The sequence below is a fragment of the Coffea eugenioides genome, chromosome 1 (genome assembly GCF_003713205.1).
Source record: "Coffea eugenioides isolate CCC68of chromosome 1, Ceug_1.0, whole genome shotgun sequence".
NCBI classification, from domain to species: Eukaryota; Viridiplantae; Streptophyta; class Magnoliopsida; order Gentianales; family Rubiaceae; genus Coffea; species Coffea eugenioides.
In genome coordinates, this window is record NC_040035.1 from 53,440,132 (window position 1) to 53,462,901 (window position 22,770).

Genomic DNA, 22,770 nt, shown 5'->3' on the forward strand with positions numbered 1-22,770 from the left:
TGACTCTTTACAGATATTTTATTTTCAAATATTTAATTTATGATAAATATATTAACATTTGTAATTAAAAATTAAAAAGTGTTAAAGTAATATTCTTGTAAAAAAAATCAGTAGGTTATCTATTTAATATAAATTAAATATTATTTAAAAAATAAATGGCCTCATAAACTATTAATTTTTTATGACTTTCATCCATTACATGAGTAAAATATTGGCTCTTTATAGATATTTTATCCTGAATCATTTAATTTATGTTAAATACATAAATATTTATAACTAAAATTGAAAAAGTGTTATATTAATATTTCTACGGAAGAAAAACTGTTAGGTTTTGTGTTTGACAAAAATTAAATATTTGAGAGTAAATACAAATCTGTATTTGAGAATAAATATTTGTGATAAAGTAAATGTTTGAAAGTAAAATACATGTAAAGAGCTGGTACTTTAAATAGGCAATACGTATTTGCCTATAAATTACGCTCGTTAAAATTTATTAATTGTTAATTAATTTGTAATACTTTGCCATTCATTGGACATGTGGCACAAAGGACAAATCAGGTACAAAATTCTAATTTCACTCTCTAAAATAATATTTTAATCATTTGGACTGAATTTGTAAAGGATTAGTAACCTCAGGGGAGGTCAGTGTAATTGTTCAAACTACAGGGGAGGTAAGTGAAAATGTCAGAAACCTCAGGGGAGGTTTCTGAAATTATCCCTAGATTTTAAATTGATTTATCTTGACAATTAAGAGATTATAATAAAAGGGCAACTATGAAATAAAGTCATCTCTATTATCCAAAAACTAGTTTTTTAATAATATATTTTGAATTAGGTTGATAATGTTACAAACTTCTGAAAGTAAGTGAGGCAAGGGATTGTCTTTTTGGCAAGTATATTTTTTGTCGAATTTGTCTGTTACAAGTTTTTTAACAATTTTAACTACAGCAATCTTAAAAAACTTTTCAAAATTTTTAAACTATACCCTTGGTTTTGCAAGTGAGTTTTTTTTGTTTTTGTCTAAAACTTTACTATATGTTACTATAGAAGTTGTAGAAATTTTTTTTTGAAATGTATAAATTTTTTGATATTTTGAAGTGTATAGTTTAAAATATTTTAGAGAAATTTTTTAATGTTATCGTAATTAAAGTTATTAAAAAATTTGTAACAGACAAACATGCCAAAAATTTACTTGCCAAACAAGGCCTATGTTTTGGGAGGTATACGGTATACCGCATTTTAATAAAAAAATAAGAGAGAGAAAGCAAATCTTTTCCACATGATGGGATAATTGCAGAAATCTCCCTTGAATTTTCTAATAATTTCACTGAGTTCCTTTAAAGTTTGAAAAATTATATTTATGACTCTTAATTTGATAGTTTTAGCAACAAAATTTTAAAATAATATTGACTTAGACAATTTTTTAAATGAATACCCAAAAATGCTTTTGTGAAATGAGTTTTAATTTATTTTCCTATACAATTATAAATTATTTAGTATAATTATAAGAAAAGGATGCCAAAAGTTTCATGTACATGTCTACTATTTGATAAACAACTATAATAATAATTTTATTACTGTGATATGATATTTTTTATGTTATTTTATTATGAATTTAGATTTATATGATAGAAAAGAAAATATTGAAATAATTTATTTAGAGTTTATAAATTTTTAAAATTGTAGGATTATCATAATTTAGTAGTGCTTTTAACCCTTTTTTTAATTTATTATTAATTTTAATACCCAAAAATAGAAAATAAAGATCAGCAAAAATATTGAATTATATATAAAATTAATTCATCAACAAAATCACTAGTTCGACATTTGGTTATTATTGAAACCTAGAGGCAATAGTGATAATTCTACAGTTTTATTGACCAAAATTTTTAAAAAAAAAAGAATAAGAAGGAAAAGAAATGAAAAAATAATTTTAAAACTCATTCTAAATATAAGCATACCAAATAAGAGAATTTCATTAAAATATTTAAGGGTAAAATTGTCATTTTAAATAATAAAGGAGGTATGTACAATTTTTTAAATTTTAAAGGAGCTCAGTGAAATTATCAGAAACCTCAGGGGAGGTTTCTGAAATTATCCCCCACATGATTGGAGCTTTTTGTTATGGGGATTCTTAAGACCGGGTTATGATGAAAAAGGAAGGAGCATGGTGTGGCTGAAGGACATCTTGCGGGTTGCTAATGGATTATCTTTGGTGGCGAAGGAGGCCCTTGGTGATGTTCTGCGCCAAAGCCAAGGGGAAGGAGGAGAAGTAGGGAATAAGTTGCTGCAATCCCTAGTCAAGAAAACTATTTTCTCCGCTACCGACCTAACCGGACTTACCAAGGGCAAGATTCGCCCGCTGTCTGTAACAACTACTAGCAACAATATCAATAATAGTGATGATACCAGGGGACAGCCCGGAAGCGTTGGCGGCGAGCCACTGCGGCGGCTCCCGCAATCAGATTCGATTCGACACGTTTCATGCATTTCTGATGATAATGAGGCCCTCATCACTGCGCCCTCCAACTCCGGAGGCAGCGCTGGAAAAATCCCTTCAGATTTGAAGGCAGAGGATCCTACTGCGGCGGCTGCTCCTCCCCCTCCCCCTCTTGGTGCTGGCACAAACCGGGATGGCGATGTGGTTTCGCCAACGCAAACCCAGACTCCACCGCTGTCTGGGAAAAAGCCGAGAAAACCCAGAGAGAGGAGAGTTCCCTCCACCCCTTTCTCCAGAGCCCTCGGGTCAGTCTTCCCTCTCGGCTTTATGTTCACTCTCTCTCTCCCTCTCTTTTTAATCTTTTCCAGGGCTCCGATTTAATAGTGGTTCTAATTTCTAATTGGGATGATAATGAAACCATAACACTGGAAATTGGAATGGAAGATAGTCTCGTTTCACACTTTGCTTCACGGCTCCTGCGCATTTATTTTGGCTCCTGGTTTTCAGTAAGTAATGTCTAGTTTATTACTGTTGAAGGTTTGCTGGCCTAGGAGCAGGTCTTGCGTGGGGAACATTTCAGGAATCTGCCAAAAGGCTTGTTTTTGGTAATCCAAACTTGCAAGAGAAACAATCTGTCGTTTCGCCATTCTTATCTGAGAAAAATGCAGAACGTTTGGCTCTTGCACTGTGCAGAATGCGTGGGGCAGCCCTCAAACTAGGCCAGATGCTTAGTATACAAGATGAATCCCTTGTACCTGCTCCGGTAAATGCTTTAACTGATTCATTTTGCTTCACCACGTTCAATTTTTGTAACAGGAGAAACAAAGATAAATAACTTTGGATTGTCAATCAGCTGTTTGGCCCTGCTGCTTGCATAGCGCCAAAGGAATGGATTTTTCTTCCAGATGATAGTTTTGCGGAATGGAATTATCAATGGACTTCTGAATTTCAGGAATTTGAACAGTTTGATAGAAACCTCAGGAATTCAATCCTACTTTTCTTTTTTTGGTGCAATAAGATTGTGCGAAATGATTTTGGCAAAATTTGATTGAAATTGTTATAATTACCAAGAAAAACTCTGGAAAATTCAACTTGCTCTCGGCTTTTTGCTTAGATTGAATAAGAACCAGGTTTTGCTTCATAGATACGTAGTGTTTGAACTACTATGTGAACTTTTGTGCTGATTTCTTCTCACAACTCAGTTTTATCCAACATTTAGAGGCACCAGATTGTCTGGGTTCCAACTTCTAGCTGTCAGTATTGGAGCTTAGTTATATACACAACATAATATTTATCTGGGGATACAAAAAATTTGAGGTTCTCTGATAAAAAAAAAAATCTGAGAATCGGATTGGAGTCTTTAATATTATGAAAAGCTGTTGAAATTAGCCATATTACCTCATTCTAGTTTTAATGGTTGCTTCGGTATTAGTTGTTGAAGTACTTACCCGATGGAGTACACATTCTCTTTGGAAAAATAATTCTTTCTGTAACTGAACTAAATATTGTCCATTACATATATCTTGCATAAAGAACAAACATTCTGAATTTAGTAGTTTTGTTTGAAAGGCAGAAGTTTCTCACATCTTGTAGATCTTGGCTGCTTTGGAGATGGTCCGTCAAGGTGCTGATGTGATGCCAAGGAGCCAGCTTAATCAAGTTTTGGATGCTGAATTAGGGCCTAATTGGTCATCTAAGTTGATCAATTTTGATTATGAACCAATGGCTGCTGCAAGTATTGGACAGGTGATGCAAGTGACACCTGGAATTTGTGGTTTTATCAATTACCTTTAATTTTTTACTTATGTTGATTGTGCTTTTGCATGAGTTAGACCATCTTTCTGTGAAGAGTTATTCATGTAGTATCATGCATAGAGAACAAGAGTTATTAATGTAGTGTTTGTTGATGTTCCTATGACTGGTTAAAGTATCCTTTCAATGTGTTATGGTGTGATATGGTGTTAGTCACTTATTGTCAAGGTTAGGGTTCGATATTGAGGGTTTATCTATTTCTTCCTGCAGTGGTTCTGCAACTCAGTGATATTTTGAGAATTCATTACTCAATAATCTTTTAAAGATGACCATTTTTGGATCTAGTTTTCCTTTTCTTTTTCTTTTTTTGTGCTGGATTCTCTCCCTTGTTCTGTCCTCCTCTCTCTTTTTCTTGCTGAAACTTGTATTAGCTTGTACTAGAGTTCATCTTTCATTTGCTTTTGTGCTTAGAACCTTTGGAGGGAGAGACATTATTAAGTGTGGTAATGTTTTGGTCATTACAGTTTTCTGCTTTGGATGTAGTGTTCCATCTTAGCGGAGTTGTAACTTTTGTTCACATTGATATGATTTTTCTTGCCTTTTCTTCCTGAATTTTTTATATTTTATAACAATGATCTAATTCATTTCATACAAAAGAGATTAGATATTTTTCTCTTGCAATATGTGTTGGGTTGAAGAATGCCCTTTTTCTAGTCATGATGCAGCTCTGATCCATATCTGCAATTCACCTTTAGGTACATCGCGCCATTACTGAGGAAGGGTTGGAGGTTGCAATGAAAATACAGTACCCTGGAGTTGCAGACAGTATTGAGAGTGACATTGAGAATGTCAAGTTGTTACTCAATTATACAAATCTTATTCCAGAAAGATTGTATCTTGATAATGCTATGCAGGTAAGCCATTTGCTGATGCATGGAAGTAGTGTAATGTGGATAATGCTGCATCATATGTCATTATTTAAACAGGGGCCCTATTGCAGGAAATTGTGCTTGGTTGGAAATTGTCCATTTTCTACCATGAAGTGTTTATGCTTTTGACTTTTAATAGGAGCTTCTATCAAATTCTTTTTCGTTGCTTGCTGACTGATTTTTTTCTGCTGCTGGCTGGATCATGCTTTCATTAATTGCTGCTAACTGGATTCTGGGTCAACATAAGGCTACCCTGTTGTAGACATATGTAGAATGCCAGTGAAAGTTTGTAACTATTGGCATTAGAGTAATTGTTTGTTGGTTGTTTGTAGTTGTTCAAGTTTGACCTGGGCCCATCTTGTTTGATGTTTACATTGTTGAAGTTTTAGACCTAAGTATTTCAAACCGCTCTCTTAAAATGTTGCTTTTAATATCCAATTTTCTATTGATTATAAGTACTCATAGGTGCCATATCTGGTCATTTTATTCCACTTATCCTGGTCTTCTTGATTGTTTTAGGAAATACACGGAATTTGAAAAAGCGATTGCACTTCCTCTATCTATCTTTCGGTATCTAAATAGGGTCTGAAATATTCTGATTTAATATTTTGAACTAATGTAACTGGAGAAGCTGATATAAGATTTTTGATAAGTAAAGAAGTAAATATGACTGGGTCTGCCTGGAAACAATAACAGGTAGCAAAAGATGAACTTTCTCGAGAATGCAATTACGAACTGGAGGCAGAAAACCAGAAAAGATTTCGTCATCTGCTTTCGGATGCACAAGGGTTTTATGTTCCCCTGGTCGTGGATGATTTGTCAAGCAGAAGAGTTCTTACTACTGAACTTGTTGGTGGTAATTAAGGCACATATTTTCTCTCATATGTTGTATAAGTATGTGATGAGTTTTCAAGCTTTCAAACGGAATCTAGAATTTTGTCTCTTTTGGCTTTAGATTCATTGCAATCAAATCTGTTTCCCTGTTGTATAATATCTTGATATAGTCCATTGTAAAATTCTTTACCTACATAAGTACGATGAATTCCCTAAAAAAAATGATTGATGATATTGATCATGAAAATTTTTTGTTCCAGGAATTCCAATCGACAAGGTGGCATTACTAGACCAAGAGACTCGAAATTATGTTGGAAAGAAGTTGCTTGAACTTACTTTGACGGAGTTATTTTTCTTTCGATTCATGCAGGCATGTCTTGTGTGCAGTTATTATGTTGTCCTTATAATGAGATTCTTTATATTTTGAGAACATGAAGAGGTTCTTAGCTTCGTTGCACAAGTAGCTGCTTAGAGTTTTAAGCCTGCAAAACAAGTTGATGTATTCAAATTATATTTGGAAATTTACCTACTTAATGATCAAATACCAGTACTGAAAAGTCGTTGAAAGGGAAATATACTGTGTAAGTTGCTATTTGGGACAGTTACTAGGAAAATAATTTTTGCAATGAATAGGAAATCATGGATCTCTTAAGTGGGAAAGTTTGAGAACTTTTAATATGGCATATGTATAACCCGAAATTTTCTTACTGGGATGATGGTCAAATTTGCTAGTGCCCAATTGTCTGGACAATAGGTTAAAAAAGAATCTGTTCAGCTTCTACAAAACAGGAAACTGGCTACAGTTTCACGTATCACCAAAACTTTGAGCTGTTCTAGTGGAATCAAATTAGTTATGTATTATACTAGTGCTATAGGCACACTTCATGTGTGTTCAAATATAGAAAATTGCTTTGAGAAAAAGAAAGAAGGAGAAGATAAAATGTAAAAGGAAGAGGGGAAGTTTTTGAAGTTAGGAATTTGGGGTTTATTTGTTTAGTTTTGCCGTTGTAGTGGTGTTAGAATACTGCAGTAGTTTGGGTGAATCATTAGATGTACACTTTTGGATGGAGTAGTGTGAAACATTGGCAGTTGGTTAGGATACAATTAGGTAGAATGAAAGTTCTGACGTTGGTAAAAGTGTAGATGGGGAAGTTACAGATAAACATGTTTTTTTTTAATTTATTTAATTAGTTGGTCCTATTTACCCTTTGTAGCAAGGGTGAACAGGTAAAAGATGACAAAAAACGTAACACTGACAATTCCTTTCACACTTTATATATAGTATAAGATATTGTTTAATTAGGTAGAAGTGTAGATGCTTTAAATACTTTATGTTAGATGACTTAGAAAGGGGTTAAAGCTTGAGCACTTGCATTGAGATTCAACTGTTATTACAACAGCATTGTGTCTTCATGGGAAATATGACCAAAGTTGCTCGCCAATTATGTTCTTAACTAACAAAACCTTGTGTTGCTCAAGATTGATGTTCTTAACTAACAAAAGATTGCCTTGTAACTTGCACCAGTGAACAAAAATTGCCTAATTAATATATTCCCATTGTCTTCTTAGGAAAACTGGGATGGAAGAATTACACTTTGAAAAGCTTATAGAACAAGAATAGTGAGAAGCCTTTTCATTTTTTAGAATTTTCTTGAATGGTTTGGGACATGAAGTTATGAGATGCCTCGCACCTGCAAATTCTGAATATGGATATGACATGTAAATGGTTGTGAATTGGGGTGGGTATACTCATGTATTGGTCTTAAGACATCATATTTTGATGGACATTCTTTGGTTGGTTATAGCATATGGTTCTAGGATTTGGTCACAGAAAAATTAAGATATCCAAGTACGATATTCTTTAAGCGAAGTTTATACCCGCTGATAAGCATAAAGCATTTTAATGCATTTCTTATGATTTGGGAAAAGAATAATGATTCTTGTTTGGGGTGACTTCTATAAATTCCTTTTTCAGCATTCTTTTGATATTCTTGTATTAATATTAAATAAAGTTGACCCGTCTCTTCAGTTCCTTATGAGCACTTCTAGCTTTTCTGCTAAGTTAGTCACATAGTCAAAGATTTTTCTTGGTTTTCACCGAAACCCATACTTAATCATGAGCTTAGAATTGCTTTCACTTCCTCATAGGACTTCTGAGTTTATGATGAGTCATCCCTTTACCTGAAATTTTCTCCTAAGGTTAATGATGTAAGGTTTCAACTTTTGGTGCTACATGGAATCTGACTTCAAGGGACTATAATTGTGGAACTTGGTCTTGTGGGGTAAGTTGCCTCTAGTATGCTTGGTTACCCCTCTAAAACTGGTTTTTGGCATGTTAAGACTAGCATACTGCGATTACATCCTGATACACTCTTCCCCTAACTTTGCTCCCCTTGTCCATGTCAAGAGGTTTGTTATCATTCATACTAGCTCTCCCCATTATAAGAGTTTGTATTGAATAGCAAACTTCTAGCTCAATTACGTAGTAAAAAAAAAAAAAAACCACTCAACCCCCCAGAAGAAGAGAGAAAATAGAGGAAAAAAGAAACACCAATTACCTCTTACACGCTTGTGATTGTCTGTCAGTTTTTCTCTTGACATTGTATTTTGGTTCTGTTTAATGCAGACTGATCCCAACTGGAGCAATTTTTTATACGATGAATCTGCAAAATGCATCAATCTTATTGATTTTGGAGCAGCTCGGGACTACCCTAAAAGTTTTGTTGATGACTACTTGAGGATGGTAATTGGTTTTGCTTTTGCAGTATCCCCAAGCTTATGCTTAAGCTGTGTCTCCATTGGTTTTTGATCATGTTAGCCTTTATCTTGTGAGCATTCATAGAACATGACTTGATTTATATTTTCTCAAATTTGCGGAATTCTTTTCCACACTCCAAGTAACCTATTTGGGATTATGATATTTGCTAATGCGTTGTTATTCCTGGAGAAAATTAATCTGCTTGTCTGTCCGTGTCCTTGTTTGGCTGAATCCTTCTTGTAGAATTTATAATTCTACTATTCTATGCGATCAAATCTTGATCTTTTCTCTGGTGTTATGACCTCGTTCTTTCGCTTCTTGTGATCATATTCATGATTCAATCATATTTATTTGACATGCATGTGTCTGAATCAGGTCCTTGCCTGTGCCAACAGTGACCGAGAAGCCGTAGTTGAGATGTCCCATAGACTTGGATTTCTCACAGGGAAAGAATCCGACATAATGCTGGAAGCTCATGTTCAGGCTGGCTTCATAGTAGGACTGCCTTTTGCTAAGCCTGGGGGTTATGACTTCCGCTCTGCCAATATTACTAAAAGTATTTCAAATCTTGGAGCTACAATGTTGAGACACAGACTGACACCGCCTCCTCAGGAGGCTTACAGTCTTCACCGGAAGCTTTCAGGTGCTTTTCTTGCGTGCATTAAACTCGGGGCTGTTGTGCCCTGCAGGCAACTACTACTCGAAGTGTATGAAAACTATCACTTTGGGAATCATAGTGATGAAACATTTGCAATTGGTTCAGTGCCAAGGTAGGAAGGTGGTAACTTGATACCATTTGATTCATTTATATTGATGTTTAGTTCCAATAGATTCTGTTGAAATGTCAAATTCCGAAGGAATACAAGTAATCAAATATTGATGTTTTACTTTCTAACATTTGCATTCATGGTGGATCTTGCATAGGATAATTCACTGTCGTATATAGCAAATATGTTGTTGTCTTTTTGCTTTTAGATTTTGTTTTACTGGCTTTTTTTAGGTGGTGTTTGGTAAATGGGACACAAGAATGGGTGTCAAGTTCAATTATAATCACGCGGAATGCGTTTGGATGTTAGATTATTTGGAATAATTTTTTGGAAAAAAAATACTGTAACAAAAATACGGAACCAGTCAACTGGATGAACCGATCATAAGACTTGAATGAGTCACTAATTAGATCGATTAAAGCAACAAATTCGTTGATCAGTCAACGATTCGACGGTTTAATCGGTAAATTGGGAAAGGACCGCTGCTTGAACAATTGGTTGAACAGTTAATTTAAAAATTTTATTATTTCTATAATTTAAAATAGAGTATTATATTATATAATATTATTATTATACAACTCGTCATTGAACCATTCAACTTGTAGTTGAACCGGTGGTGATTCGGTGAACTGATCAGCTTTTGAGGTTGAACCATTCAACTTGTAGTTGAACCATATGTGTTGGGAGCTGCACAAAAAAAAATGATGAATGTTCTTGCAGTTTCCCCGACGACAGAAATGAATAGGAGGAGAAAGGAAAAGAGAGAGGTGTCGTCGTTTTGGTGACTCTTGCAGTTTTCTACGTATTTCGCCCTTATTATTATATTATATCCTGATTTGGGTAAGCCGAAAAGTCGAAGCCCAAAAAGCATTAGCCCAAAAGACGACAAATTGCAAAATGCACTTTGGATCTGCAAACACCCCAGCGAGCCGCGACAGAAGAATCAGAAGAAAAGCCGCGACGCGACCAATTGATTCGATTCTTATTAGCGACCAAAATGCCCGCCAAACTTAAGCCACCCCTCTCTCCGGACACCGTCTGCGTAATCGGCTTTTTCTAGGAATTACTGAATTAGGATGAAGGATGGAATAGATCGATCGAACAAATACGGTAGAGTAGGAGTACCAGAGGAATAGTTGATGATGATGGACTGTGCAAGTAACGATATACAGGAGGAGGAGGAGGAGGAGCGTCTGAAGGTGAGGGAGTTGGTGAGGAGAGAAGTAGAAGACTGGGACGACCCAGTGAAGGCGGTGGCGCGGTTCAAGGGGTTCAGCGGCCAAAGGTCCGACTGGGAAGGCCGCTATCTCTTCTGGAGGGACCTTATCATCAAAGTGGCTCGACATCTGGGGACCTTCATCATACGTCCTTCCCGCCTCAACAACATTTGGTTCCGTCGGGAAGGAGCCTTGTCCCCCTTGTGCCTCCACCAAGTCCTTGTAAGTTAAGAGAAAACCCCACTTTTATCGTCTTCTTTCATAATACTCTATCTATAGTTTAGTTTAATACTGCTACTCCTGCAGCGTGTTACGATTACGAACATATTAGTTAGTTACTAGTACTAGTAGTATTTACTGCAATTGTCTTTCAGTTTGAGATGCATAATGCTGGTGAGTTGTTGCGGGATTCTGATCTTACGGACCCAACAAGGACATCGACGAGTCCAAGCGCCAGGCTTTCCCTCATCTTAAGGAAAGCAATACATACCCTGGGCTTCTCTACACCCGCCCAGCCATCTGATTTCTCTGAAGATTGTTACTGCATACTTTCAACCCTGTTGGAGGTAGACCTGAATAGTTTTGATTGTGAAGTATTGGAATTATTACTACTACTTTTCATACGTACGCACCCAAGTTCCAGTCAAAAGATAAAAGTTCTCCCTGACACGTTTAGGAAAGAGCTCTTCAAGTTGTCCAACTTCTTTCTGAAAACCACTGGACATCTTCTTGTGTCATCACGCTGACCAAGTTCCAGGAAACTTGTGGAGGACCGAAGGAAGCATCTGCTGTCTTGAGTTACTTGTCAGGCTGTGGGAAAGCTAAATACCTTGTGGTCAGGAAGAAGGATGTTATGGAGGTAGTTCAATTATGATATATTCTGTATGTCTTCATTGAGTTTTTAACATTATTGCATCCTGAAGCATTCCGAGGCAAAATTATGAGGATTTAGAAGCCAAATTTAACACGGCCACTAGTTCCTTGCAGGGAGTGAAAGTCTCTCTTTCTTCAGGAGAAGTTTCTGAGGTCACTAGTCTGGATTATCATGTTTTGCACTTAATGTGGACAGTTGACAAGCTTGAGCAACAGCTTGAAGTGATTGACCAACGCTGTCGAAAGTAAGAATCAACTTTTGATTATTTGTTTTAATTGCACAACTTTCACGTCTTTACTCTAGTCAGTCAAACACTAAATGTTCCATCTGGTGCTCCGGAGATGTAACAGACTCTATAATGGTCATAAAATGTAGGAGAACTCTGACTTCATCAGGTCCCTTTAGTTTCTCTGAAAACAAAGTGTATTTTAATAACTGCTTCATCAGGTCTGAATCAAGGATAACTCAAGGGAATTGGATAGTTATGAACACAAATATCCTGTGAGCTTCATGTGCACGTTAATCCTCAACATTTTGAAAAGATAAAAGTATTTATGCATCATTTTCCAATCAATAACCTAATTCTTCTCTTTCCCACTGCAACTGTATTTGAGATACAAGAACTGGGACATCAGTTGTTAGGAATCATGGCTGCTTGTTTCTATTTGAAGCTAGAAGTTTATGTTTATGTAAAGTTCACATTGTTCTTCCTGTTAGTATTTAGTCAATTTGTATCTATTCTTGATATTTGGTCCACAATTGAGAATGCAAGACACTACATGTGCTTAACTTATAAGTTTGATGGACCACATTGTTCCAAAATCGGGAGTTCAAGACTTTAGAAGGCAATTCGCCCTGTAGATTCAGTCTCTTTGCAAAATAAATTAATAAATATTTTAAATAATGGAAAATACTATTAATTAATTAGTTATGATTTAACCAATTTAATGCATGCTAAAGCTAAATATGGTTTATATCTTTAACATGTTTGCAACTATTTCTGTATGCACCTCCAGCAGTTTCTCGCTATCTAGATCGACAGAATCTTTTGTTTTATACCTTAAATTCCTACATATTTTGTATGTAGTACACAGACATATTACAAAGTTTTCAGGTTTGGGTTCTCCGTAATCATTAAGGTCATAAAGAGCTTCTTTAAAAGATGTTCATATGGATATTTAAAATGTTAAATTGGAGACAAAGAATGAGCTTAGTTCTAGGATGTCTCTGAGCATCAACTGTATGTTATGCTTATGGGCAGAATTTGTAATGTTACAAAGACATTAACATCCAAACAAGAAATGTTAAGCTGGGGTGTGGGTTTGAGTACTATGCTTGCGAAGTACTTGCGTGCAACGTTAACCTTTTCTCCCGTTTCAAATTGTTACTAAGTTTTCTCGCTTTCAATCTTTTCTGCATAAGAGCAGCTTTATTTGCAACGCAGGTCTAAAAGTTCAGCCGTGGGTTGTCTAAAATCTGGGAATAGGAGAATTGCCCTGAGGCATGCAAGGGAACTGAAGTTGGCATTTCAAAGTAGAGAAAAATGTACACTACTTCTGAACCGTGTGGAGGAAGTCCTTAGAGTAATTGCAGATGCTGAGTCCTCAAGAAAGGTAGCTTGTATAACTCTTTAAAGGCTTCCTAGAACATATGTTGAGCTACAGTGTAACCTTTCTGAGCAGTGTCACAGTTGACAAAATTCAAGTCATCTTGGCAAGGCAAAATGTCATCCAATATGACTAGCGGGGAACTCAGTGGATGTACAGCGCATCTGCTTGGCTTCTAGTCTTTGGATCATCTATATTTGCTCCTTCACGTAGAATAGTTTGAATTTGGCTTAACTCATTAACCTTTTGGTGGAAGGTGTCTGAAGCAATGAAAGTTGGTGCAGAAGCAATGAGAGAAAATAAGATTAGCATTGAAGAAGTTGACTTATGTCTAGAGGATCTGGATACAAGCATTAGTTCAATAAATCAAGTGGATGAACTTCTAGGTAATTTTTTCGTCTTTGCTTTGAGTTTCAATCAGATATCTTGATTACTAAATCTAATGACTCAATAAATTGATATTAAGGGGAAATGGTGATAAATCATACTATAGGATGATTGCTCTAACCAAAAATTGATAGCATAACAAATGGTTCGAGTTATTACTACGTTACTTGTTTGGTTTGATACTACTTTCAAACCACTCTAAGCCCAGGCTAGGATTGTGATACAACTTATGGTGGCATCTTCAGCTGCCAATGGTTCTGAGAATTTCCTGTTGATCTGATGACGCTTAAGTTGGCGGTTATATTATTTAATAAAGTTGATGCCTAACAAACACCGTTCAGTTATGGGTATTCATAGATCAAGCAAAGTTTCAGCCTATAATCATGGATAGGCAATAACCAGGAAGGATAACTATCAAGAAGTACAAACAGAAAGTCGGAAATAATGAAATTAGTACTTTATCATGCTCTGCGAGTGTAATCTTCCCCTGTACATGGTTTTGTGGAATTGGATTGATTATCTCATTGACCTCGTTTTATCTGGACTTTCAGTATCAGCGCCACTTAGTGCAGTTCTTGAGGATGAAGACATTGACGATGAGTTAAAGATTCTAGAGCTAGAAATTGGAGAAGACTCGAATCGTGCATCCATCAGCAAAAATGGTGTTGATAGTATGGCGGGTGTTGCTGAGGAATCGGAGACTGTTGATTCACTGTCTGATGCTCTATCAAATCTGAACTTTAAGGGTAGCGCAGCTACTAAAGCAGTCAGAAAACGTCTTTCCCCGTCAAGTACTGAAGTCTTGAGTGTGTAGCTTTCTTGAATCCTGTAAGCAAACATCAAGCAGTTCTTTGACCTGGAGTCCCCAGCCTTTGATTGAACCTATTGCAATTCATGTTTGGTACCGTAGAGATGAGTTAATACCAAGATGTGATGCAAGGTTGCAATCTGTTGGATAATGGCGACTTTGCGCATCGTGATGTTATAAATCTTTTGGGATTTCAAACCGGTGGGGGAGCTGGTCGACCTTGATTATAGTCCGTCCGATCTTGGGCATTCGCTGTACAGAAATTGCGTCACGGTATCGAGAAAGGGTTGATCAATTCAGGATGAGACACGCAAGCAAATCCGTGTTGCTGCCTTGACCATTTTCGCTTGTAACTTCCATGAGATTTAATTACTGAAACAAGATCAGGGTGAAAATTGAAAATGTAGAAAGTATGGTGATAGATATCGGATATTCCATTTTCCTCTCTTCCAGCAAACCGATACTTGCAACCTTTACTTGCTTCGTTTTGGTGCCTCTGCTTCTGCTCTCGCCTTCGGCTGGTGCAACGATGATGGCAAAAGCGGCCTCGCTCCTCCCCTCTCACCCACACAATCGCAAACGTCTCTCTGGCTGCAATTCCTCATAAATGCACCCAAAGTCGCAGTAGTAGGGAGCAGAGGATCTTTCAAACAAAAATTGGAGAGAGTGAGAAAGTAGAGATTAGAAGTAGTTCCAAATTTGGGTGAATTTAAAATCTATCAGTTTTAGAATTACTCCTCCGTGTGCTGGATCTCAAATTCAAATCTGAGCGAGTTTATGCAAACAACGAAGGGATTTGAGTTGAAGGATTTCAAATCCAAACACACTCGAATTCTCTCACTAACCCTAAGTATCTTTAATCATTTCTGTTAAAATATATAAATAACCGTTGAGAAGAATTTGTAAGATAATTTTCTTTTTCTTTCGGTCAAAATTTCAAATCCATCTCAATAGAGAGAGAGAGCTACTGCATTCAGAACCTGTTCATACCAAAAAATACATCTGTTGTGATGAACTAGGCAGAAGACAAGATACTCAGTATGGAAGCATTATTGTATTTTCAGGTGAAAAATGCAAAAGCGAGGATACATTGGTGACCTCAAGAAGGAAGATCTAGGGGCGTCGGCGAACAAAACCTTGAGAAGCTTACCCCAACTTGAGTGGAATTAACCTCTAAATTGCAAACTCATATCTGCACTTTCAACAACAATCGCTCCAATCGAGATATACTTGTCACAATACTTCTGGAACGGAAGTAGTAAAAATGCTGATGAAAATCTAAAGCTATACACAGGCAGGAAGACGTAAACAAATTCTGAGCAGACAAGAAATTCTTCCTGATCATGGACGTTGCATCCTCCAACATAAATTGCAATCATGTCAACCAAGGTTACCTTCATTCAAACAGTCAACTACTGCATTTTTCAACTGAAGCATCTGTTCCCTTGCCAACTGCAGAGACAATGTATTGCACAAGTCATCCCAGATGGAAAAAAATATTTCATGAATACATAATCAACGTATAACAATCTTTATCAGAAACGATTTTTTATTAATTTGTACAGTAAGATAGACCGATACCCCAAACTGAACCTGTCCCATGCAAATATCAAAAGTATATATTTGCATCCATGTTTCGTCGACTGGCCTTCATTTTCAGAAAATTTGGGGTCAAAGAATAAAAATTTCAAGTGGGAAAAGGGGTAACTCCTGAAAACCATTGGATGGCTGCTGCCATCCACCTTCTTTGGTTCTACAATTGGTTGGATAGCATGACTCGAAACTTTTAACATGATCACAGCAAATTTTGACATGCCAAATTTGTCCAGTTGTTATTGCTTCATTCAAATCTGATGCAAATATCATATACACTGGATGTACAATTTATGGTATTTGTATTTTGGGCCTTCTATGATCATTTTGATTCAAATTGGTGTTGATGACTGCATGTAAGAGTATGGTCTTGGGACTCCAGTGTGATGGTCCTTTGTGGCCGCTGTACATGGATGGAAAAGATGGCAAAAGAACAGGGGAAAAAAAAAAGAGAGAGAGAATACATGCTAAAATTTCCAGGTGATGTATGAGGCAAGCATCAAGTTGTCTTTACCATGTCACGTAAGTAGAGTTGGAGAGTATTTAATAGCTAAAGTTATGTGGTATTATTAACAAATACATAAACATTAATGGCACAATTAGAAATCAAGATAGTGCAAGCGGAGAGCAATAACCATGTTCATAACTCAACCATATCACACAACAATATTGTCACATAACAATGCGTTTGGGAAGAGAAGCAAGCAGCAAGTTTGAAAGCCAAGTGTTCTCGAAACTTCAAGCTGAAGATACTTACATTATGGACCTTCATTATTCTCCTCCCAGCATCAGTCAGATGAGTCTCAATTTCTTCTTCAGCTTGCAAAAGAAGCTTTCTATGAGATGCACCTGAAATTATTAAAGACCAGTAAAAAGCTTGAAGCCTGTTAAAGCTTAAATTTGTTTGGCTACCAGCTTACAGTTAGAATGTTAATCATAAAAGCAATAGGAAACATTCGGAAACTGTTTAGGTTCCGTTTATCTGATTTTAGCTTTCCAAATATTGTAGTGTCCATATTTTGACCTTGAAAATTGCTCTAGTTAGATTCTGCAAATGACTTCAATAAACTCTTCGATTATGAACGTTAAAAGATCAACAACCTGATACTATAGGGGAAAAATGAGGGACATTTCTTTGCAACGAGAAAATTTTGATTGGCAGTTCAAATCTGCATTATGCATATAGAAACCACATTCTCAGCTATGCAAAATTACTTTTAAGAAAAAATATAAGTCGTACTTTGTTTTTCCACTATCCCTCTAAGCTCCATGTGGTTTGCATCCAGACACTCAACTGTGTCTCTGCAATCTTGAAGATGCTGATGAACCTCTTCCTTGAACTTCGCATATATGACATTCAACTGTCCTTGTAGTTCTGCATCAGTAGTCATTCAATCTTCAAGAACACATAATGGAAGATAAAGTGTACATAAAGTATCTCAGTTCTTAGTCCTACAGATAAATCCTAGTGACATCAAACAATCATGACTTGCACAAACAGCAATTGAATTTTGCACAATTCATAAGATCCTGTCTGTAAAATACTACAAGGATGAGTAAGTTCTCATGATATACTCCGCAATCAACTTCAAAATTACAAGCATTATCTGAAGACAAAGAAGGCAGAAATTCTAGGAAGGGGAGGGGAAGAAAAGTAACAAGTCGTTCCCTTGTATATCTTCCTGCCGCATAAAATTGCTCAAAAGTTATTTTGAGTCTTTGACAACAAGCAAAATAACTAAGAAACATGATTCAAATAAAAAAAAAATTTCACAACACATATGTGACATTAATGTTTCAAAAGGAGTACCCGAAGAAGAAGTCTACGAAATATGATGTATAGGTCAAAAAGTGATATGATTTATAAAGAAGAAATACCAAGAAACCCTTCTCAATGGTGGAGTTGTTCTCTACCAAGATATAGTGTCAGGCAAACTAGTTAATTACTCCAGATGACTATCTCCCAAAAACAACTTTATATGATCGCATTATCATAAAAGAGCAAGACTTGCTATTGATAAAAAGCACCGGCACAACAACATTTGGGTCCTAATGAGGATGATATTATGCATAATATTCGACAAGACGGAGTCAAGTTGCTTCAACTTTCACATGGATTTAAATGTTATCATATGCTGGTCAACAGGTGAGCAGTGGAACACATATTATTCAAGAATTATCAGTTCCTACTTTTAAAAAATGGTTACCTTGAAATCTCATCTCCAGATGTTTTCTCTTTGATTTAGTGAGACTAGTCAGTTTTCCCCTGAAAAAAGTCAATAATTCTGCATAAGAGATGAAATTCTTGAGCCAGTGATCAGTCATTGCATAAGTACCTACATATCAGCTTGAATCTGAGATTCAGCGGTCTGCAATTGCATATGTATTCCTTCAGCAACAGAGGTTAGAATTTCAGCAGATCTTTTCCTGATCACCGACTTCATTCTGATTTTAACTCTTTCTAAAGCCAAGGCAAATAGAGTAACAGCACTGAAATTTTAAACAAAAAAATCAATCAATTTAAGCAGGAAAAATAATTGCCAGGGCTGTACTGGTATATAGCTTTCTGTTATATTTCAATACAATGACCAAAAGAATACCTAGCAAGTCCATCCCCTTGATGCAACTCCAAATGTTGCTGAACATTTCCATAGTCTTCAATTCCTGCTCACAGAGTGCAGACAGAAGATGGAATTAAAGAATCTTACAAAAAGTCAGGCGTTTTCTTTTGCAAAAATGAGAAAGAAGATTAACCCAGCAACAGAAGCTGAGATTTTAATCTGTAAGCAGATATGCCTTTTCGAGAGAATGAGGTGGGAGAAAATCCAGAAACTTCAATGGTTTCCTGATACTGATGCTTTTTGTTCAGATGAAGCACAAAATCCGGTTTCTTTACAGTACCAACTTCTGGAAAAAGTTCTGATTCACCCGGACCTGCAAGTTTATCATAAATGCTTAATAATAGCCAGGGTCCCCCACCGCATATACAGAGTTCTTAGGGCATGATACCAAGTTATCGATGGTCAAAAATTAAATGTCAAGCATAAAGAATGCCTTTGTAAGTTCCAGATACTTAGAACATAACACTCTCATAACCCAAGGTTTTATTCCCATAAAAGAAATAAAAAAGCCGAGTCCCAGGGCGCTTAACTAAGAAGTGAAAATATAAACACTATAAAAACAAGAAAAATCTAAAAACTGGACAGTTCGAAAGTAACCAAACAAGAAGAGAAATCACCTCTAATAAATGAAGAGAAATCACCTCTAATAAATGAAGCAAAATCATTAGTTGCATTGTGCAGAATTGTTCATTATCGTGTAAACAGCATTAAATTAACCCTTAATTAGATATGAATGAGCATAATTCATCACAATCACCCAACTGGTCATTCAAGAGTTGGTTAATCAAACAAATACATCACTTAAACCAACAAAAAAGTTGTTTCCACAACCAATTAAAGTTAAACTACGAAAGTAGATCGGCAGTAGATAGGCTTTGCAGTAAAGCAACCTTTGCGTCCAGTGAAAAAAGTGAGTAATTATAGGAATGCACGCTAGTCTGGTTCCTACAGGTAAATCTTAAGAACCTTTAAGCGTATTTCTTCTTCTCGAGTGAAGTAGCTTACTCTTGCTCTGTGCGCTAGGGAGGGAATCCTCTTTCAAGGTCTCTGAATCACTGCCCTCCGATGACGAGCTAGACAGCCTACTTCCTGGGTCTTCCACAATAGGCCTGGGTTTCATGTAGGAAAAATCTTCTAATCCTCCTGGGCCATCCTTTGTTCGCTTAAGGAATAGCAGCCATAAAGCATCTCATAAAAGAATCATGCTGCAGTATGGTAGACAAAATCATAGCCAAACATAATGGAGGATACAGAAGAATTTGACTTGGAATCTGACTTGTCACAAGTTAACTTTGAGGCCAAAAAGCTCTTGAAGCGTCGAATTCCCTCCGTATTCGACACAAGCTTTGGAGGACTGTCATCATCTGCTTCCCCCGGTTTGGTTTCTGGTGGGGAGCCAGGAGTGGATCTTGTGGCATGTATTCTCATCTCACTTGGTGACAAATCGGGAAATATTTCTCTGGGTGTCTTCTCTCCAAGTGCAGGACAGGGGATGTCAAACTTTTGCTCTGATGTACTTTTGAGCAATGCATAACCAACATCTTGCTGCAAATCCACATCTTTTTGTAATTTTGGACCGTCAATGTCATTCCTCGGGTGCTCAGACACCCCTTCAACATGAACCTTCTGAGAACTTATCTCAAGGGAAACTTTCTTTGGCTCAGTAGAATCTTTTTTAATCCTCTTATATGTTTCATTCTTATCTCCTACTTCATCTCCGTGCATCATTGAATTCTGAAGTGCAGGTCTTCTTTCGCCCCTATTGTTAACCTTCTCATCATGTCCTGGATTTTCATGTTCATTGAAGCGCATCATGCTTGACTTGATTCCAGTGCTCCACTTTTCACTCTTCTTTCTCATGACTGCTAACGTACCTCCAGTGGCACTGTAATGTTGTCTTCTGGAGAGCACCTCTTCAAAGCAGGCATACTTTTCTTGGTTGTCCTTCATATAACGAGTCAACTGTGCATCATTTGACTTGGCTGCTTTTAATTTATTGGAAGCTCCATTCCTGATCAAAGAGCGTTTCCTCGGTCTCCTAACAGGACGACCATGACCCTCAGAATCACTTTCTATTGTGTCCGAATTTTGTGTGGGCTTCACAACAGGCTTACACTCTGCATCACTCTTTTGCACTAATTTCATGTTTTTGGCCTCCATCCCAAGGTCACAATCATTGGGATGTTGTTCATTTGGGGATGAAATGGTTCCTAGGATCTCCCAGAGCTTCATTCTTAAAGTTTCACTGCCCCTTGTTTCTTCCTTTGTAGCTTCATACCCTCCCACATCCTTTTCTGTTGCAACTTTCTGTATGGTGGTAAAAGAGAGTTTCTCAAAGCCTTCTCCAGTTATGTCCCTCATTCCAGGCATGTCCCCATCGAACTTCCTCTGTGAACCGTTACTAGATTCCAGACCTGACATGTGATTTTCAAAATAGTGCGCAGAAAAATTTGCTGGTGGTGGCCTTGGTAGATGGAGTACATGGTGTGTTTCAGTGACAGGCCCGGTGGCTGGCAAAATGCAAGTGACTTCTGCACCACGAACTTGCTCTGGTGTTGGTAACTTTTGGTTGAAAGATTTAGGAGATAACCAAGGGGAAGTCTCCTGGACTAGCTCCTCTGTTTGTTTCCCTTGATTAGCAGCATAAAGAACTCTGTCCGTCCATTTTCCATCTTGAGCAGAATTTGCTTTGCTAGGAGTAACATTTTCATCAACTAGAACATGGGAGTCCTTGGCATTGACATCTTTGGGTCCAGAATTCTGGCAAAAGGAATCCGCCAGGATTCCTATGGAAATTTTCCGGGGTTGGCCAGACAGGCTGTGAAAACTTCTGGATTCCCTTGCTTGGCCCTGGTATTCATCAGAAGAATAAGAACTGGGTCTTACGAAATCAGAAGATATTAGTAAAAATTTTAAGACGGAGAAAGGAAAAGAGACTTTTGAATAAACAAAGAAAAAGAGCGCAGCCAAGACTACGAGGGGACACTACTACAGAGTAGCGTGCGTTGAGTTATGAACAAAAATATGATTGATGTAGCAAAGCAAATGCTGTTTATCAAGTAAGGAGAAGGCGTGAATACTTACATCAGAGAAATTAGGCTGTTGGCTTAAATCCATCGTCAAAAGACTTTCAGAGGACAAATAGGGTCGGAACACCTAACAGAAAACCAAGTCATTATATTATTACATGATCTACAAATCCTATGGAACAGCAAGCTTTTGAAGAAGGACGAGTAAACAGAGTAGATTGTAAGACTTGAGGATAGACGAAACAGATCATGAAACCGATGGCTCAAAACCTAAAAAAACCTCGATAAGTGGGACTCAACCGACGAAGCAGCGATCCTATTTTCATTATCTATAGACACGCCAGACGAAGCAGTAATTTGAACACTTGAACTTCAAAAGTATCTCCAAACGTAAGAAGGAATGAAATCAAAGGTTCGTCTGGAGCATTTCCACTAGATCTCAAGTACGAAAAAAGCACTGAAGCTACTTACCTAGACCAATTTATGAACTCGTGAAATAGGAATGGCGGCAACTCATTCTAGTTCAATAATGAAATAGATCATAGCAGTGGCAAACAAGAGACGGGGTAAGAAAGAGAGCAGAAATTGGTAGCGTCGTTATAACTTACGGAGCGAGAGAAAGGGAGTGAGTTACTAGCGCTGTCGTCGAGGATGAGAGTAGTTGTAATTCCGACCGGAAATTCAGAACAACATAGTCGGGCTCCGTAACGAGTACTGCTAGGGTTTTTTTTTTTTTTGTGATAGATGCAGAGTTTATTATGCAACTTCGTCGCCTATACTATCAAAATGTGGCTGCATTTTCCGGTTCTGCGTGTGCGGCGAATTGCGGTGATGCTAACACACTACTACTACTACTACTATGATAATATATGTAGTAGCTACCCCCTCCTTGGGACCTGGTAGCAACTCTGGTAGCAATTTTTGAGAAAGGTTTTTTAATTTAAGTAGCGCGAGCAGGAGAGGAAAGCAGTAATCAGGCGGGAAAATATCGGGCCGAGCCGGGTCGGGCGTCTGGTGTCAAATTCAAACTGCAGACGGCGTGATACTCCCTCACCCCGCGCAAAACTCAGAGCAGTTGAAGGCGTAACACATCATACACTGGACGACCTAAATCATGTACATACATCATATCACGCCTTCCTACTATTGCCGCC

The 22,770-nt window shown here is 37.1% G+C and overlaps 3 protein-coding genes across 3 annotated transcripts; 2 read left to right on the plus strand and 1 right to left on the minus strand.

Annotated features, from left to right (window-relative positions):
- The first annotated feature begins 2,167 nt into the window (after positions 1-2,167).
- On the plus strand, positions 2,168-9,608 carry LOC113774897 (protein ABC transporter 1, mitochondrial). Its single transcript, XM_027319550.1, has 8 exons — positions 2,168-2,745; positions 2,978-3,203; positions 4,034-4,186; positions 4,948-5,106; positions 5,818-5,977; positions 6,216-6,325; positions 8,582-8,698; positions 9,089-9,608. The coding sequence occupies exons 1-8, from the start codon at positions 2,168-2,170 to the stop codon at positions 9,485-9,487; spliced, it is 1,902 nt and encodes a 633-aa protein (XP_027175351.1). The 3' UTR covers positions 9,488-9,608.
- Positions 9,609-10,350: 742 nt separating this feature from the next.
- Positions 10,351-14,446, plus strand: LOC113774455 (charged multivesicular body protein 7). Its single transcript, XM_027319011.1, has 7 exons — positions 10,351-10,919; positions 11,072-11,263; positions 11,374-11,556; positions 11,685-11,815; positions 13,016-13,184; positions 13,435-13,564; positions 14,117-14,446. Exons 1-7 carry the CDS (start codon positions 10,620-10,622, stop codon positions 14,377-14,379), a joined length of 1,368 nt encoding a protein of 455 aa, XP_027174812.1. The 5' UTR covers positions 10,351-10,619; the 3' UTR covers positions 14,380-14,446.
- An 892-nt stretch (positions 14,447-15,338) lies between these two features.
- Positions 15,339-22,424, minus strand: LOC113782211 (meiosis-specific protein ASY3). Its single transcript, XM_027328118.1, has 11 exons — positions 22,225-22,424; positions 21,672-21,743; positions 19,839-21,437; positions 19,593-19,740; positions 18,763-18,900; positions 18,567-18,630; positions 18,307-18,456; positions 18,174-18,232; positions 17,207-17,341; positions 16,724-16,815; positions 15,339-15,825 (listed from the first exon to the last, which is right to left on the minus strand). The coding sequence occupies exons 2-11, from the start codon at positions 21,702-21,704 to the stop codon at positions 15,754-15,756; spliced, it is 2,490 nt and encodes an 829-aa protein (XP_027183919.1). The 5' UTR covers positions 21,705-21,743; positions 22,225-22,424; the 3' UTR covers positions 15,339-15,753.
- Positions 22,425-22,770: the final 346 nt, after the last annotated feature.

Coding starts and splice junctions, on each gene's coding strand:
- LOC113774897 (XM_027319550.1), top strand. CDS start 2,168: ATGGTGTGGCTGAAGGACATCTTGCGGGTTGCTAATGGATTATCTTTG. Junction 5,978..6,215: donor TACTACTGAACTTGTTGGTG/GTAATTAAGGCA, acceptor TTTTTGTTCCAG/GAATTCCAATCGACAAGGTG. Junction 6,326..8,581: donor TTTTCTTTCGATTCATGCAG/GCATGTCTTGTG, acceptor TGTTTAATGCAG/ACTGATCCCAACTGGAGCAA.
- LOC113774455 (XM_027319011.1), top strand. CDS start 10,620: ATGATGATGGACTGTGCAAGTAACGATATACAGGAGGAGGAGGAGGAG. Junction 11,816..13,015: donor ATTGACCAACGCTGTCGAAA/GTAAGAATCAAC, acceptor TTTGCAACGCAG/GTCTAAAAGTTCAGCCGTGG. Junction 13,565..14,116: donor TCAAGTGGATGAACTTCTAG/GTAATTTTTTCG, acceptor CTGGACTTTCAG/TATCAGCGCCACTTAGTGCA.
- LOC113782211 (XM_027328118.1), bottom strand. CDS start 21,704: ATGGATTTAAGCCAACAGCCTAATTTCTCTGAT. Junction 21,438..21,671: donor AACAGCCTAATTTCTCTGAT/GTAAGTATTCAC, acceptor GATGAATACCAG/GGCCAAGCAAGGGAATCCAG. Junction 18,631..18,762: donor CACCTCATTCTCTCGAAAAG/GCATATCTGCTT, acceptor CTCTGTGAGCAG/GAATTGAAGACTATGGAAAT.